The 14,836-nt window shown below is 56.2% G+C and overlaps 6 protein-coding genes across 6 annotated transcripts; 3 read left to right on the top strand and 3 right to left on the bottom strand.

Moving 5' to 3' along the window:
- The first annotated feature begins 134 nt into the window (after positions 1 to 134).
- On the top strand, positions 135 to 1,896 carry P884DRAFT_219847 (phosphatidylethanolamine-binding protein). Its single transcript, XM_069439428.1, has 2 exons — positions 135 to 752; positions 835 to 1,896. Exons 1-2 carry the CDS (start codon positions 149 to 151, stop codon positions 1,656 to 1,658), a joined length of 1,428 nt encoding a protein of 475 aa, XP_069299156.1. The 5' UTR covers positions 135 to 148; the 3' UTR covers positions 1,659 to 1,896.
- A 2,485-nt stretch (positions 1,897 to 4,381) lies between these two features.
- Positions 4,382 to 5,776, bottom strand: P884DRAFT_195853 (uncharacterized protein; the record flags this gene model as incomplete). The annotated part of the gene is made up of 2 exons (XM_069437937.1): positions 4,382 to 5,310; positions 5,362 to 5,776. 2 exons carry the CDS (start codon positions 5,774 to 5,776, stop codon positions 4,382 to 4,384), a joined length of 1,344 nt encoding a protein of 447 aa, XP_069299155.1.
- A 1,007-nt stretch (positions 5,777 to 6,783) lies between these two features.
- P884DRAFT_276076 (uncharacterized protein) lies at positions 6,784 to 8,241 on the bottom strand (the record flags this gene model as incomplete). The annotated part of the gene is made up of 4 exons (XM_069442909.1): positions 6,784 to 7,448; positions 7,517 to 7,666; positions 7,750 to 7,873; positions 8,011 to 8,241. 4 exons carry the CDS (start codon positions 8,239 to 8,241, stop codon positions 6,784 to 6,786), a joined length of 1,170 nt encoding a protein of 389 aa, XP_069299154.1.
- A 1,637-nt stretch (positions 8,242 to 9,878) lies between these two features.
- P884DRAFT_219838 (armadillo-type protein) lies at positions 9,879 to 12,595 on the top strand. The gene is made up of 7 exons (XM_069439427.1): positions 9,879 to 10,153; positions 10,208 to 10,293; positions 10,348 to 10,468; positions 10,542 to 10,655; positions 10,712 to 10,957; positions 11,006 to 11,755; positions 11,809 to 12,595. The coding sequence occupies exons 1-7, from the start codon at positions 10,123 to 10,125 to the stop codon at positions 12,138 to 12,140; spliced, it is 1,680 nt and encodes a 559-aa protein (XP_069299153.1). The 5' UTR covers positions 9,879 to 10,122; the 3' UTR covers positions 12,141 to 12,595.
- Positions 12,596 to 13,537, bottom strand: P884DRAFT_257078 (peptidase S24/S26A/S26B/S26C). Its single transcript, XM_069441112.1, has 2 exons — positions 12,924 to 13,537; positions 12,596 to 12,864 (listed from the first exon to the last, which is right to left on the bottom strand). The coding sequence occupies exons 1-2, from the start codon at positions 13,473 to 13,475 to the stop codon at positions 12,682 to 12,684; spliced, it is 735 nt and encodes a 244-aa protein (XP_069299152.1). The 5' UTR covers positions 13,476 to 13,537; the 3' UTR covers positions 12,596 to 12,681.
- A 193-nt stretch (positions 13,538 to 13,730) lies between these two features.
- P884DRAFT_257077 (uncharacterized protein) lies at positions 13,731 to 14,833 on the top strand. Its single transcript, XM_069441111.1, has one exon. It carries the CDS (start codon positions 13,785 to 13,787, stop codon positions 14,688 to 14,690), a length of 906 nt encoding a protein of 301 aa, XP_069299151.1. The 5' UTR covers positions 13,731 to 13,784; the 3' UTR covers positions 14,691 to 14,833.
- Positions 14,834 to 14,836: the final 3 nt, after the last annotated feature.

Here is a 14,836-nt window from a genome sequence, read left to right as displayed (position 1 = left end):
GCTTCTGGGGCCCGCAGCTCCCTTCCAAGTTCTCTCAATTGACTGCGCCCTGCTCCCTCCCAAGATTCGACGCCGCCGCAGACGCCGACGCCGACGCCGACGCCGACGCCGACGCGACGCCGATCCTCCTTGCACTCAGCCCGCCGCCATGTCAAGGCCACAACAGGTTGTGCGGCCGATTGTGCGGTCGTTGCAGCAGGCAACCGGCCGCCCGGCGACATGTTCGTCCCGACCGATCATCGCCCTGCGCCAGTTCTCGTCGACCCCCAGCCGAAAGGATGAGGCGGCGACGACAACGACGACGAGCACCTCGGCCGAGTCCGCCCAGGATGCCCAGAAACTCGCCGCCGACGCAGCGCTGCTTGGCCAAAGGAAGCCCTCGCGCATCCCATCGACAATCAAGCAGGGCACCGAGGAGGAGCTGGCCCAGCTCATGTCACCCCAGCTAGGTTCGAGGAGAAGGCGGGCTGCCCTCGCCACGACTAGCAACATCCCCTTTGAGCAGCTGCCGTATCAGTGCTTCCAGGAAGCGCGCAAGATCCTGGCCCAGGACCGCGAGGAGAAGGTGGCCAAGATTATCGCCGAGACGGCAAAGATCAAGCGGCTCGAGGCGACCGATGCCAGCGTGTTCCGCGGCGGGGAGGCCTACAAGCAAAGGCGGCTGGAGAGTCTCAGGAAATATGTCGAGGAGCTCAAGATCCTGGCCGACATCAACGACCCCATGGTCAAGAGACGCTTTGAGGACGGCCAGGGTATGTTTTGTTGCCCCTAGAACTCCCCCCTCCCCCACCGCGAGCGTCCTGTCGGCTCCCGCTAATTTCCCTTTCCGCATAGGTGACATGAACAAGCCCATCTATCGCTACCTTGCCCATCGCAAATGGTGCTCAATGGCGCGCAAGATTATTATCCAGCGTATCGAGCAGTTCCACATCGTGCCCGATCTCCTGCCCAAGTTCGAGCCCGTCATGGATGTGAGGATGACCTTCCGCGGCTACAAGGCCCCCCCCGGCGCCATCATGGACAGCCGCATCACCGAGAACCCCCCTACCCTGCACATGCAGGTCTTCGACAAGGGCGAGCGCCTCTTTTCCGTCGTCGTCATGGACGCCGACGTGCCCGACCCCGAGACCGACTCGTTCAAGAAGCGCCTGCATTACATGGCGACCAACATCACCTGGAGCCCCACCAAGGAGACTCTCCCGCTGGGCCAGATAGGCGGTGAGGCCTCCTCCGGCTCCGCTCCCGAGACCGGCGCCCTCGCCGTCCCCTGGCTGCCGCCCACCGCCCAGAAGGGCGCGCCCTACCACCGCCTGGCCGTCTTCATCCTGCAGCACAAGGACAACGCGCCGCTCGACACGGCCAAGCTCCGGGAGCTCTACGACGGCCAGGGCCGCGACGGCTTCAGCCTCAAGAGCTTCCGCGACAAGTTCAACCTCAACCCGGTCGGCTTCACCATGTTCCGCACCGTCTGGGACGACAACATGGCCGACGTCATGGCCCGCCACGGCATCCCCGGCGCCGACATCGAGTTCAAGCACAAGCGCGTCTACTCGCTCAAGCCGCCGCGCAAGGCCCGCGGTTGGGAAGCCAAGCGCCAGGGCCCCAAGTACCGCCATCTCTGGAAGTACACCAAGCGGATCAAGGGCATCAAGTTCTAAGAGAAGGAAAAAACTGCGCATACATACCTCTTGGAGGGAAAGAGGCCAAGGTAGGCCTCGCGTCATGTGCTTGTATCATATCACCAGTGTACCAGATACGAATAGAATGGATTGGATCCGGGGCCATGTCCCAGGTCACGCACGTCCCCGGCACTTGCGTGGATCGTTCCCTATCATTGAGTGTCGTTCGCCCAATCTCTCCAGCCTCGACAGGACACGAAACCGCGCCGCTTCCCCTTTAGTGCTATCGCAACCCATACACAGCTATCTATCTATACATATTATATGCTCTACCTTCCACGCCGTGTTCCCGATGCTTGGAGTGTCTGCATCAACACCTCTCTACCAGGGCGCATTCCCCATTTCTGCAGAAGTCCAATTTCCCGACGTGAAAACCCATACGCCACCCTGTAGATCGTGACAACAAGAACAAGCCCTTGGGCCAACTCATCATGATAACCCACCTTCCCCGGTTGGGCGAGTCCCACCGCCAGCACCTGCGTCAGCAGCTTTCTCCGAACGAAATATAGTGGTCAGCCATCAGCAGACATCCCTGCGCCTTTCCGTTCCAGCTCTCCAAAACCCCGGACCCTCCGCTCCGCGCGCTGGGTCCTCGCCCGCCAGACCGCACGTTGGCACAGCTTCCGGCGGAGCTGTGCTCTCACAGTGGCGAGCTCGGCGTCGGCAGCAGCAGCACCCGCCTCGGCACCCGCAGTAGCATCGCGTCCCGCCCTCGCACCTGCAGCGGCGCCCGTGTTAGCGCGGCCGTGGCGGGGGGGTTGCCCATCGACGTGGTCGTGCTCGTGCCGTTCCCTGGTATTGGCGTCCATGACACCGTCGTCATCAATCCTGTATTCGTCCTTTCAGCGTGGCTCGGCCGCAAGCCTGGGCGGTCGGGGTTTATCTGACGGCTGTTTATCTCGAGGACATGGATATTATTAGTATACTATCAGGCAATCCTCTGCTGCAATGTTATGCTGCTGGCGCTGTTGTTAATTCTGAGCCTGGTGAGAGTAGTTTCCGTTGCTCAGGGGTAGTTATCACGAGAATCCGTCGGTTGTTGGACTCCAAGTTGGCTTTCCTGAGGGGATTTGAGGGTACTTGTTCGGGTTGGACATCGCGAGTTGGGGTAGAGCAGGCGGTTATGGGCTCTTGACCTGCAACTGGCGTGGTAACTGACGCTCTCCGGGCTGGCATCTTCCCGGATGATACAAGAGGTAGATCCATGGGGTGAGAAGCCGTTTATGTCTGGCGATTTCGGATCCCTGGGTCGTTCCGTTGGCAGGAGATTTACCGACTTCGCACTTCTCGGCGATATGGGTATACTGGGCCTAGTAACTTCCCCATGCTCCTTCGAGCCCCCGGAACGATGTCCATGAGTCGTCAAAAGCCATATGCGCTGATCGTTTTGAGTCGGCGCTGCCAGTCTGGAAGTCTTGTGTGGAGACGGACTGGGGATGGCTTGAGACGCATTATTAGTCGTGGGCTTGAGACCGAAGTTGCTGACAACGTGTCCCGTAAAGGAATCAGAGGTCGGGCACTTGGAGGCATCCTCAAATATAGCTATCATGGCCTTGACGCTGCAACCACTTGACCTCGTGGGAATTGAACAAGAAGCAGCACCGACAGGCTGCCGCGATGGATCCGGTCTAGGGCCGAGGGGGAGAACTCGCCGAGCTTTGTCTTGCCGCATGTCTGTTCGCTTGCGAAGAGATTGTTCCTCTCTTGAGACTCCTAAACGATCACAAGATCGTCGTCTATCGGAAAACCGTCCTTTTGTCATCATGTTCCCAGAGAAAACCTGGAGTGGATGAGACTCACCCCTGGAGCCGGATGCTTTGTCCAGCTCCGCACCGCAACGGCGCATGGGGGCATCTTGGTCTAGAGAATAGCCGTCGAGTTCTCTAGGTATATTGTTTCGAGCCGTCTGCTTTTCAGTGTAATCACCTCGGCTAGCATCATCCCCCAGACTCGATTGTCGTGGTCCGACATGAAGCTTGTGTAGCGGCAGCCATGTTGGGTCATCCAGTTCCATGCCGTCCCTATCAGTCTTAACAGAACCTGGTGGAGTGTTTTCAGGATTTAGGGTGTGTATAGAAGCAAGAGACCTGCGTTTCAATTTCCCTGCCGCCAGCTGTGATCTCCCAAGTCTGGGAACATCTACCTTCGGCATACCACTAAGCGGCGCGTTATCCTTGTTTAACCTTGGTGTTCTGAATGCATTTTTCGACCAGCCTGAAGCCGTCATAGGTTGACACACGACAGGTTGCCAGCCTATGAATTTCAGTTGAGGGGGATGGAGTTCCGTCTCATCTGCGGGACAGGAAGTAGATTCGCCTCTTCTCCGGAGTGGTGTTTGGGGCACGCACGGAGGGTTGGTGGCTGTCCCATCGACCGAAAACCTGGCACGATCTTTGAAGCCTAAGTATTCCTGGCCAAAGGAGCTTAGAACTGACAATCTTCCTTGGAGAGTTTGGCGTGGCTTCTCCCCTAACGCTGCACAAGAATCTGCTGAGAGGTAACGATTTTGTTCAGTATGGAGACTGTTGAGGTTTTCAGGTCGTCTGAACTCGGCCGGAGACGTCTCCTCCGCAGGCGGCGAGAACAGAGGTACTCCGGCACTCGGGATTCCGCTGGATAATGGTCTCATGTTTTTGGGCCGTCGACGCGATGGTACAAGCGGTGCCCGTAGACTCCCATCCGTATTACTCACTGCTACTGAGTTAGCTTCCCAATCCTTTATGTCCGAAAGGAGAAGAACTGATAGACTTACCAAATTCAGAAGCAGCACTCAACATAGGCGGTGATTCGATGGGCCTAAAAGCACTGGAGTGGACATGCGACACGCTCAAGGTAAAGCCCGCTGGATCAGATGCTCGCAGGCTAGCCCTTCGTTGAAAACAATCTTTACGCGACCTCGACACCGACAGACTCCTCATGTGCCTGACAACTTCCCGCCAGTGCGTAATGAGCATTTTGGTAACGTTGTTTGCCATGTATATCAGGTCCAAAGGCGGAGGGGTTCGGTGGACACCTTCAGAGGCTTCAAGCCTCCGGCGTTCCTTTCTCCCTTCATAAACCGTGACGGAAAGCAGCTTTGGGTCCGAGGTGCTGCCTGTGGCGACCAGGCTATATGAATCCAGGAGGTCACCGACTAGGAGTGGGCCAAAGACAATACCAAGAGCTTCGAATCCCATGAGGTCGGAAGAAGAAAGCGGTCTTTCGTCTTCATCCTCTCGTGGTCCCTTCTCGGCCGCGCTTCCAATTAAGCAAAGTAAGCCAAACACGGCGCATATCAAGTCGCGGCGAAGCTGGGGCTCCACGGCCCCGATGGCTAGCGCAATCAGCTTCGACCTAATCTCAAGCTGCCTCGTATCCCCGAGATCCGATTCGGCTTTGAGCTGGCCCTGAATAGCAACCAGCGCATCGAGTAGTGAGAGAGAACCCAAGATGCCCCCGGGAAGGCCGGATAGCAGTCGTTTGAAGGTTGAGGCGACGTCGTGTACCCCGGCTTTTATGTGGGACGGCAGATTGGGGCAGCAAGTGGTGCTGGCAATCTCGCCAGCATCGCCCTCGGCACAGTAATAGTCGTAGAGAGCACTGACTGTGCGGGCTGATCCGGGTACTCGGAACACGCCTCGCGTTTCTGCGCCTGCCGTTGTGTCAGCAAGCCGTCCAGGACTCGATGGCAATGTCAGCGTACCATGCTCTACAAGGTATTGCACAGTAGCGCGGAAGCACGTAGGAAGCAGAAGAGAACCTGGAGAGTATTCCGACGGCAAATACAGCTTGCTGCTGCCGCAGAGGCGGACGAGGGACTGCAGATCCTCGTTCTTGAGGCTGTCCCTTTTGGACCCCTTCATGAACTGCAGTGCCAGGTCGCCGACGCTTCGCTTGGTCTTGGTCCTCTGGTCTGACTTCACTGAGCTGGCATCGCTTGATGTCGAACTCTGGCGCAGGAAGGTGCGGGAAAACCAGCCTCGTCGTTGTCGTTGCGGGGACTGACCTGACTGCTCGACTGTCAGAAGGATGAAGAGAGGATCCAAGATTGAGCGTGAGCCAAAGGGAACTGACAAACGATGGATTTCGATGAAGTAAACGTGATCTGCGAACGCCATACTACACCAGTCAGCCTAGTCCGGCCGGGTTCGCCGCAGACCAGACAGCGGGAGTACAGCCCAACCTTCTTTGCGAGCCTGTTAGACTCTTCAAATTTGACGCGGGCCTCAGAGTAATCGGCGCCCGAAGTCTCGTCAGAGTCTCCGCTCAACGAAGTCCATGTCCCGCTGGCTGCATTCGTCCGCCGCTGGCGCGCTGGGACGACAAGATGACCGTCCGTTCCGGAGACAGACAACCGGACCCGAGACTGTTCGTCATCGCGGGGGTGTTGTTTGAAGTGGGAGAAGACGCCCGGGTCCGTCAACGGTGTGCCGAATAAGTCTTTCGACGAGACGTACATTTTTTGCCGCCGAGTATATCGCGATCTCCAGCAAGAATAGCTGCCCTTTAACGACACGTACTGCAGCCAGCAGGAACGCGAATCCGACAAAACCTGCCTTGGGTGCCGGAGGTGTAGTATCCGCGACCGATCCCAGACGTGCCAGAACGGACGGCGCCGGTCTCGCTGGAAGGAGAATGTATGATCTCTCGGGCCACTGCTTCCGCCTTGCGTTTGTGTGCTTGGTTCTTTCCTGTTGTTGAAACAAAAAACAAAAGCGAACCTGCGTGCACCGGGTCGAGTAACTACGAAAGAAGAGGCAATTTGGTGATGAGCTGTTTCGGGTGTAATTATTCGATCGGCTAGTGGTTTCCGGTGTCGCTCGCCTGACAGATCGGGGAGGAACCCAGTGCTCACGGACTTGGTCAATGTGTTGCAGAAACTCCGCGTCGCCTCTTTTCCTTGAGAGTACAAAGAAGATCTATACCTTGGGTAAGAGAGACCCATGCAGCCATGGTATTCGTTATCCACATCCCCCGTCCCGACGCCGTGCAAATGCAAACCCGAGTCAAGCCGAAAAAAAAAAAAAAAAATAGGATACTGAGGAGCAAAACGGACCCTCGCAAAGCCAGAACACCAGGATCATATGCTCAGCAGGGTACGGATGCCTCCGGCAAAGGCACCATGCTAGCCGGCCCGAATGTTGTCGTCTTCCTCCCCGAAGAGTAGGACGTGCTTGAGGATGTCCGAGAGGGAGATGATGCCTTTGAGCCGGTTGTCGTCATCCACGACGATCAACCGATGAACCCTGGATTTGCGGATCGTCTCGAATATGGCATCGAGACGGTCGTCTTCGCTACACGTGTAGATGCCGGGAAAGTCATCGGCACGCTTCGAGAGAGCCTCTCCAACCGAGGAAGTCAATTCGTCGTAGGCCCCGCCCTTGATACAAGGAATGACATCGACAGCCTCGAAAACGTTCAGGACCTTGTTCTCACTGTCGATGATCGGCACCGCCGAGATGTTATGCTTGACCATCAGGTGGATTACGTCTAGAACGGAGTTGTTCATGTCCGCTGTTGCCAGGTTGGTATAGGTGCCGAGACCGATTTCCCTCACTGGCTTCCTCAGCAGAATCGTGTGCTTCTCGTTGTTGACGGCGATGAACTTGAGGATGCGGTACTGTGTGATGACGCTAACCACCATTTCGCGGCCCGTCTCGTCGTCGACATCAACCAGGGGGATCCTCCTGGCCCTCGTCTTAAGCATCCGACGGCATGCCTCGTATAGGGGACGCATTGGGTGGACCGACACCGTCTCGAGGGGCAGGACCCCGATCGCTCGTTCGATATCTGCCCGGTACATCTCAGCCCTTCCATGCCCATGCCCATGCCCATGTCGAGCGGCAACGGATACCTACCTCGGAGGCTACTGAGCCGGAACTTGTCAACCTGATCGATCTCGTCCGGGAATTGGCAGTAGTACTGGATCACATTGATGTAGTCGGTGCTCGTAAGCAAGCCCGCAAAGGTCGAATTGGTCGAATCCCAGAGCGGCGCGGAAACGATGCCTGCGCGAGATCCGGTCAGCGCTTGTTGCGCTTGTGCTACTCGAGACCGTGATCCGACGGGGTATGGTATGGGAATGGCTTACCATTCTGGATCAGAATGTTGAGACTCTTCCTAATCAGGAGCTCGGTGTCGAGCACAATGAGACGAAAGGACAGCGGAAGCACGTCGTAGCTGGTCCGGACCTTGAGGAACTCGCGAATGCCTCGCTGTTTGCCATGTCAGCGGGTTGGCTCGGAAACAAGGCCCAGAACCCAGAACCCCGCATCGCACTCTATCTTTCTGGGGAATCCTACGATGCGGGACACCGGGCCGGTCGTCATTGTCTCGGGATGGGCATGCTCACCAAACCCTGCATCTGGTCCCTGTCCAGCGCGCTCGGCGTCTTCTCCGACATTGTGCGACTGGGAGGCTTCGGGCGGAGGTATGACGAAGGCGCGACAAAGGGGAGCTCGTGACCTTGGCGCAAGGGCAACTGCTGCCCGCTACCATTTTCTCCGCCGGCGGGCGTAGTGGGCGGCCGAGCGCTGCGGGAGCCAGGATCTGCCTCTTCAGCGGGAGCACGAGGGTCGTCCATTTTTATCGTGATGGTGCAACACACATCGGGGAAGCGTTCCGTCCAGGTAAGGTTAGGTCAGTCGTTTCGTTGGCGCTGCCTCGGGCTGGATCCAGCGACAAGCACGTTGCCGCTCGACAAACCGAAGACCGGAGAAACAGACAAAACCCTAAAAAATGCGCCGCTTCTGTCGCTAAAAGAGACCTCCCGAGGCGACAATCGGATGTCTTTTTGCAGTCTTTGCCCTATGCACCAGGCCGATGCCTCTGGAAGCGGTTTGCTGTTGGGAGAAACATGAGCAATGGAGGTGAGGGAGGTAGGTTGCTCTGTCCGGAGTTCTCCGCTTTTCCCTGACAAGAAACCCGTCATGGAAGCCGCCCTTGTCGAACACAAGCAAAGGAGGTGTAACGCCCCAAAGCCAAGTCCACAAGGTACCTGCCAGGTGGGAATGTGCGTTCGGCGTCGATCTCTCTACTTCTGTGTGGTTTGACGGGTGGCGTTCCTCCTCTTATGTACGGATTACTGTGCAGCAGATCACTCGAGGGAAGACCTTCAACTAACGTCCCCCATCTCTGAGTGAACATTGTTGGGCCGCTCCATTGGCAACCCAGCCCACGCGGTTTCTGGATGCCATGCGCCAGGAGCCGGAGTGCGAGATTCTACCAACATAAATGGCCCCAGCAACGTATCACTGTGATGCGTGCTTCCACCAAACCGCAGCCCCCCGAACCCATGTCCGTAAAAAGATATGTTAATACATCTGCTTACCAGAGCAAACACGATGTTACTCCGTAAAGTGGTGTCGAATCCTGTTCTCGAGGAAACAACTACCCCGCGTATCCCACCTAGCCCCACCCACTTGCAACAGGGCAAACTCGAGGTTCCGAGTCTTTCAGAGAGCCATGATCTTGTGGGTTGACTTTAGACTCACAGGCTGAGCTGAACCTACTAGGGGGCAGAGGCACGTACTGCGACAGAAGCAAGGCCGCAAAGATCACATGCTTCAGCTTTCAGATGCAATGCTGATAACGTTATACCGCGGGTTATAAGGCACTAGTACAGTACACACTAACTGCGAACTTGCAAGCCCTGCTGAGGCAACCGAATCTAGAGATACCTAGAAAAGTCTGGACAGGCGTAGTTATCCTACAGAATGCTCTAATACGCTGTTGCTTTGTGCATAAAGCGGATGCAGCACCCTGGCGACCGAGATGATTCTCCCCAGTCTCGGTCTTCTTCCTCTACGAGTGCGCTGAACGATGAACCTCTGTAGACAATAGGGCAATATACATGAATGCCACAACACTTATTTTTCAAAGAATCTCAGCCACATAATAAAATCTACAACGGCTCATTGATCGATGCCCTGTCCAAGAATCTGCAAAGTACGGGGATTGCAGATGTCTCAATACTCATGAGTCTTGGAGCGAGTGGTTCACAAACGCTCGTGATGAGGCATCTTTCCAGGAAAGGCCCGTGCACTGGCTAAGCGAGACCCACATCATTCACATCCAACCCCCAGAGTTGACGAGAGCAAGGCGGCGAGGCAGCTTCGCCAATCCCTGCTGGATCCATCCCGCTGAGTTCCTCCCTTCCCGTTGCGTCTCCTTCGATGCAGCTGACCCGCCAAAACAACGAAGCACTCGACCGACAGTCAGTGTCCGCCAGCACAACAACACGCGCGATCGGCCCCGAACGAGACACACATAGTTGGCGGGTGGCTCTTTGATGTTCACTTCATTGAAATTAAACATTCCGTGAAGCTGTGTGTCTGCTGCGACCGAGCGCTGCCTGTCCGATTCGGATCCAAGGCTTCAGCTGAAGGTCGACCCAGCAACTCGAGGCTGCCCAGGTTATCAACATCGGTATTGGAACCACGGAACTCTCCTCCTATTAGCGGCCATGGGCATCTGCAGCTCCACGTGCTGCGGAGGTACGGTTGCGTAGCTGCCCCGTTCCCACCTGTCGGGTATGCTAACAAGTCCAGGCAAATCCCGCGACGCCCTCTACGAGAATGTGCTCGCCGAGAACGAGCGGGAGGCCGTCGCGGACCTCCTGCAATATCTCGAAAACGTTAGCATAAACCGTTGCGCTCCCGTGCGCCGACTCTCACTAACATGGCTGTAGCGCGCCGAAACCGATTTCTTCACGGGCGAACCTCTGCGGGCACTGAGCACCCTCGTCTATTCGGATAACATAGATCTTCAGCGGAGCGCAAGCTTGACCTTTGCCGAGATCACCGAGAGAGGTGCGTTCGAGAATTCGAGAATCGAAGGGTGGTTGGATATCCTGACCGGTTTGTCTAACATCGCGTTCCTTAGATGTTCGGGCTGTTGATCGGGACACGCTCGGTCCCATTCTTTTCCTTCTTGAAAACCCAGACATTGAAGTGCAACGGGCAGCCAGTGCCGCCTTGGGCAACCTTGCCGTTAATAGTAGGTTACAGTACCGAGTTCAGTCAGGAACGGCGGGGACTAACTTGTGAACCCAGCCGAAAACAAGGTTTTGATCGTCCAACTCGGCGGTCTGCAGCCGTTGATCAAACAAATGATGTCGCCCAATGTCGAGGTCCAATGCAATGCTGTCGGGTGCATTACCAACCTGGCAACCCACGAGGATAACAAGGCCAAAATCGCCAGGTCTGGCGCCCTGGGCCCCTTGACCCGTCTGGCCAAGTCAAAGGATATGCGGGTGCAGAGAAATGCGACCGGCGCTCTTCTCAATATGACGCATTCTGGTGGGTATTCACTTCGCTTCTGGCCAGCTCCTAGCTAATGCTCGACAGATGAGAACCGGCAGCAGTTGGTGAATGCCGGCGCCATTCCGGTCCTGGTCCAGCTGTTGTCATCCTCAGATGTCGATGTGCAGTACTACTGCACCACTGCCTTGAGCAACATTGCCGTCGATGCCGTCAACAGACGAAAGCTTGCCGAAACGGAGCCCCGTCTCGTTCAGTACCTTGTTAACCTCACGGAATCCTCGTCGCCCAAAGTTCAGTGCCAGGCCGCCCTGGCGCTTCGAAACCTTGCGTCGGATGAGAAGTACCAGCTGGAAATCGTTCATGCCCACGGTCTCAGGCCACTCCTCCGCCTTCTCCGCTCCTCCTATCTCCCGCTTATTCTCTCTGCCGTCGCATGCATCCGCAACATCTCGATTCACCCACAGAACGAGTCACCCATCATTGAGGCTGGCTTCCTGAAGCCCCTCGTTGATCTACTGGGGTCGACGGACAACGAGGAGATCCAATGCCACGCCATTTCGACGCTTCGCAACTTGGCGGCAAGCTCAGACCGGAACAAGTCACTTGTTCTTGAGGCTGGAGCCGTTCAGAAGTGCAAACAGCTCGTCCTGGAGGTACCGGTTACGGTCCAGTCTGAGATGACTGCCGCGATCGCAGTTCTTGCACTCAGTGACGAGCTCAAGACGCACCTTTTGGGGTTGGGTGTATTTGAGGTTCTGATTCCCCTCACCAAGTCACCCAGCGTCGAGGTCCAGGGGAACAGTGCCGCCGCTCTGGGCAATCTTTCGTCAAAAGGTGGGTTTGGTGGACCGGAATGAATGTTTTATGCCGTGCTGACAGTAGAACAGTGGGCGACTACAGTATCTTTGTCCAGAATTGGACGGAGCCGAGCGACGGTATCCACGGCTACCTCAGCCGATTCCTTGCTAGCGGGGACGCCACCTTCCAACACATTGCGATCTGGACCTTGCTGCAACTGCTCGAATCGGAAGACAAGAAGCTCATCGGTCTAATCGGGAAGTCGGATGACATCGTTGACATGATCAAGCAAATTGCCAACCGCCAGATGGAGTCGGACAATGAGGCCGAGGATGACGATGAGGGCGAGGTGGTCAATCTGGCTCAGCGGTGCCTGGAACTACTCGGCCAAGGTGCATCAAAGAGCCACATTGAGGGCTGATAATAGCCCGTACTTGTTGTGGATACAGGCTTTCTACCGTCCCTTGCGTCCGTGATCTTTCTCTCCTTTTTGTTTTCTCTTTCCATATTTTGTCTGGTTCATTGCGCATTGGGCCGGCGTGGAGTTGCGGCGTCAGTATCTTGTCTATAAAGGAACGGAGATCGGGGGTTCTGGAGGGAGTGTATACTGCGGATGAGCATCGGAATGGGCTTCTTCGGTGGGGATGATTCGGGATGTTGGGTTTTCTTGCTTGGAACCCTCGACTTCATGGCTGGCTTTACTTTCTTTTGTACTATGGCGCAGAAGAGTGATGCGGATGACGCCAGAACACCTAACACACCAACATGCCCAGCGGTTCTTCACGATACCTATATTTATTACCAGCAGGCCAACCCTGATTTAATGGGTCGGCACGCGCTAACTGATGTAATTAGAACGCACAACTGAAACATAGCCACCGTTCTGACAGGTACCTACATTTCCGAGCTTCGACTTGCTGCAAGCAGTAAGGTTGGTTTGGTGACGCCGAATTGCCACGACGTCAATCGTCGGATGGGCTGCTTGCCTTCCTCAAGGGATTGGTGATCCACTTAAACTCTGAGAAGGGCCTCACCGTGGCGATGACCTTCCCTCGGATCAGTCCCAGCGGCACGGGACCAAAATACCTCGAATCGCGTGAAGCCACCAGATTATCCCCGACAATCCAGCAATGACCCTTTGGAACCTAGGCGCCCGGGTTAGTTTTCCCTCTAGGCGAACCATAGGGCATGATCACTCCCGAACCTGAATCATACTTGGGCCCCCTCCCCCACCGCCGGCAACTCCCCCGCCGTCAGGCGTATCCATCAACACGTAGTCACCCGGCAGGCCCAGCACCCGCTTCACGCCAACCTCGTCATTGATGGGGATGTTGTACGCCACGACGTCGCCGACCGCTACGCCCCGGCCAAACCGGTGCAGCTTGGACACCAGCAGCCACTCGCCGAGTACCTCGAACGTCGGCAACATCGAGGGCCCCGAAGCGGGAGCCATCGAGATGACGTACTCCCAGAGGAGGTGCGCAAAGGCGACGAATTTGAGGGTGGCTAAGATGACGCGAAAGGGATGACCGAGCCAGGAGGGCTCGCCGCCGGGCCTGCCCTTGCCCTTGCTGCTGCCATGGGAATGAGGGTTGGGGTTTGAGGTTGCGTTGGTTGATGATGAAAGTGCCGGTGATGGCAAGGAAGGAGATAATGGTGTCGAAGATGGTCTTGGTGAGGAAATAGTTGACTTGGGGTTAATTCGAAGCGCCGTCGGCCTTGGGAGGCGGCGAAAACGGGGGTTTAAAAAGGGCATGGGTGCCGAGTTTTTGTGGGGTTAGCCGCTCATGTTCACGGTGATGGTTGGTGGTGAATCTGATGTTAAAAGTATTGCTGGTACGGATATGGATTACGGAGACCGAGGACGGAGTAACTATGCCGTGACATCCCGTCCCGCAAAACTGCCAAGCTTCGAAGCTTGCTAGTTACACTAAAACGGAGAGCTCTTATAGGCTGAAAAATGCCCGAACAAGACGTCTGCTCTCGTTCCCGAGACTCGAGGAACTTGCGACCATTTGATTCTTTTGTAATTTTTCTTTCCCCAAAGCCGTTCACCAATCTAACCATGAAAACTTCGCAGTGTCTTTTCAACTCGGCGATTGCAATCCGCAAGGTCTTCATCAGCAATGCCGCGTCATTAGAGGCTCGAGGGCAGCTGCAGCGCCTGCTGCTGCCCAGCATGGCCGTTCCCATCCAGCCAACACCGTTCTCGTCCTCCTCGCAGCGGCCCTTCTCCAGCAACCAGATTGCGCGAGCCCGTCATAACAAAAACCGCCCTGGGAATGAGGGTGCTCCTGCCAACAATGACCGCACAATGCGCGACTATGACATTCTGTTCCCTTGGATCCAGATTCGGCAGGAAAACGGTAGCCTCACCGAGCCGCAGAGGACGAGTGCCATCCTCAAGAGGCTTGACATGGGTCGGCAAAGCCTCGTTCTGCTCGCCACACCGAGGACAGACGCGTCGTCTAAAGGCCCAGAGTACCCAATCTGCCGCATCGTCGACCGCCAGGCCGAATTGGCGGCGCAGGCCGAGAGAGACGCGCTCAAGAAGAAGATGCCCAAGGTTGTGAGCAAAGAGCTGGAAATCAACTGGGCGACGGCGCCCCATGACTTGCGCACCAAGATGACGCAACTCAAAAAGTTTCTCAATAAGGGGTACCAGGTCCGGGTTACCATGATGCACCCGAAGAAGAGAGACAAGAGGCGGGCATCGTTGGACGAGGCGGGGGCGTTATTAAAGACGGTCGAATCTACAATTGGGGAGGTTCCCGGGGCCAAGGAAACCAAACCAAGGGAAGGTTCTGTGGGAGAGACGCTCGTCTTGCTTGTGCAAGCGCCCACTGGGGGCGGCTCAGGTGCGCCAACAGAGACGGGATCTCCGGAGGCTGCCTCGACAGACGCAAGTTCTGCGAAACCTTGGGCAGAGCCGGTCCTGCTAGCAAAGAAACCGGAGAGTACCAAAGCATAGTTATGTGGAAAGAGCACACCCGTCGTACTGTGCCTTTTCTTTTTTTCTCTGTGTAATAATGGCGACCAGGGCGGCGACCCGGTCACAGCTGTATAAACGGTTATCCTCAACTTCACTTCTAATCGATGCGTGATGAAGCTAAATGA

The sequence above is a fragment of the Thermothelomyces heterothallicus genome, assembly GCF_042370625.1.
Source record: "Thermothelomyces heterothallicus CBS 202.75 unplaced genomic scaffold P884_scaffold_6, whole genome shotgun sequence".
Lineage (NCBI taxonomy): Eukaryota > Fungi > Ascomycota > Sordariomycetes > Sordariales > Chaetomiaceae > Thermothelomyces > Thermothelomyces heterothallicus.
Note: the sequence above shows the minus strand (reverse complement) of the source record. Positions and strands in the feature narration are given on the sequence as shown.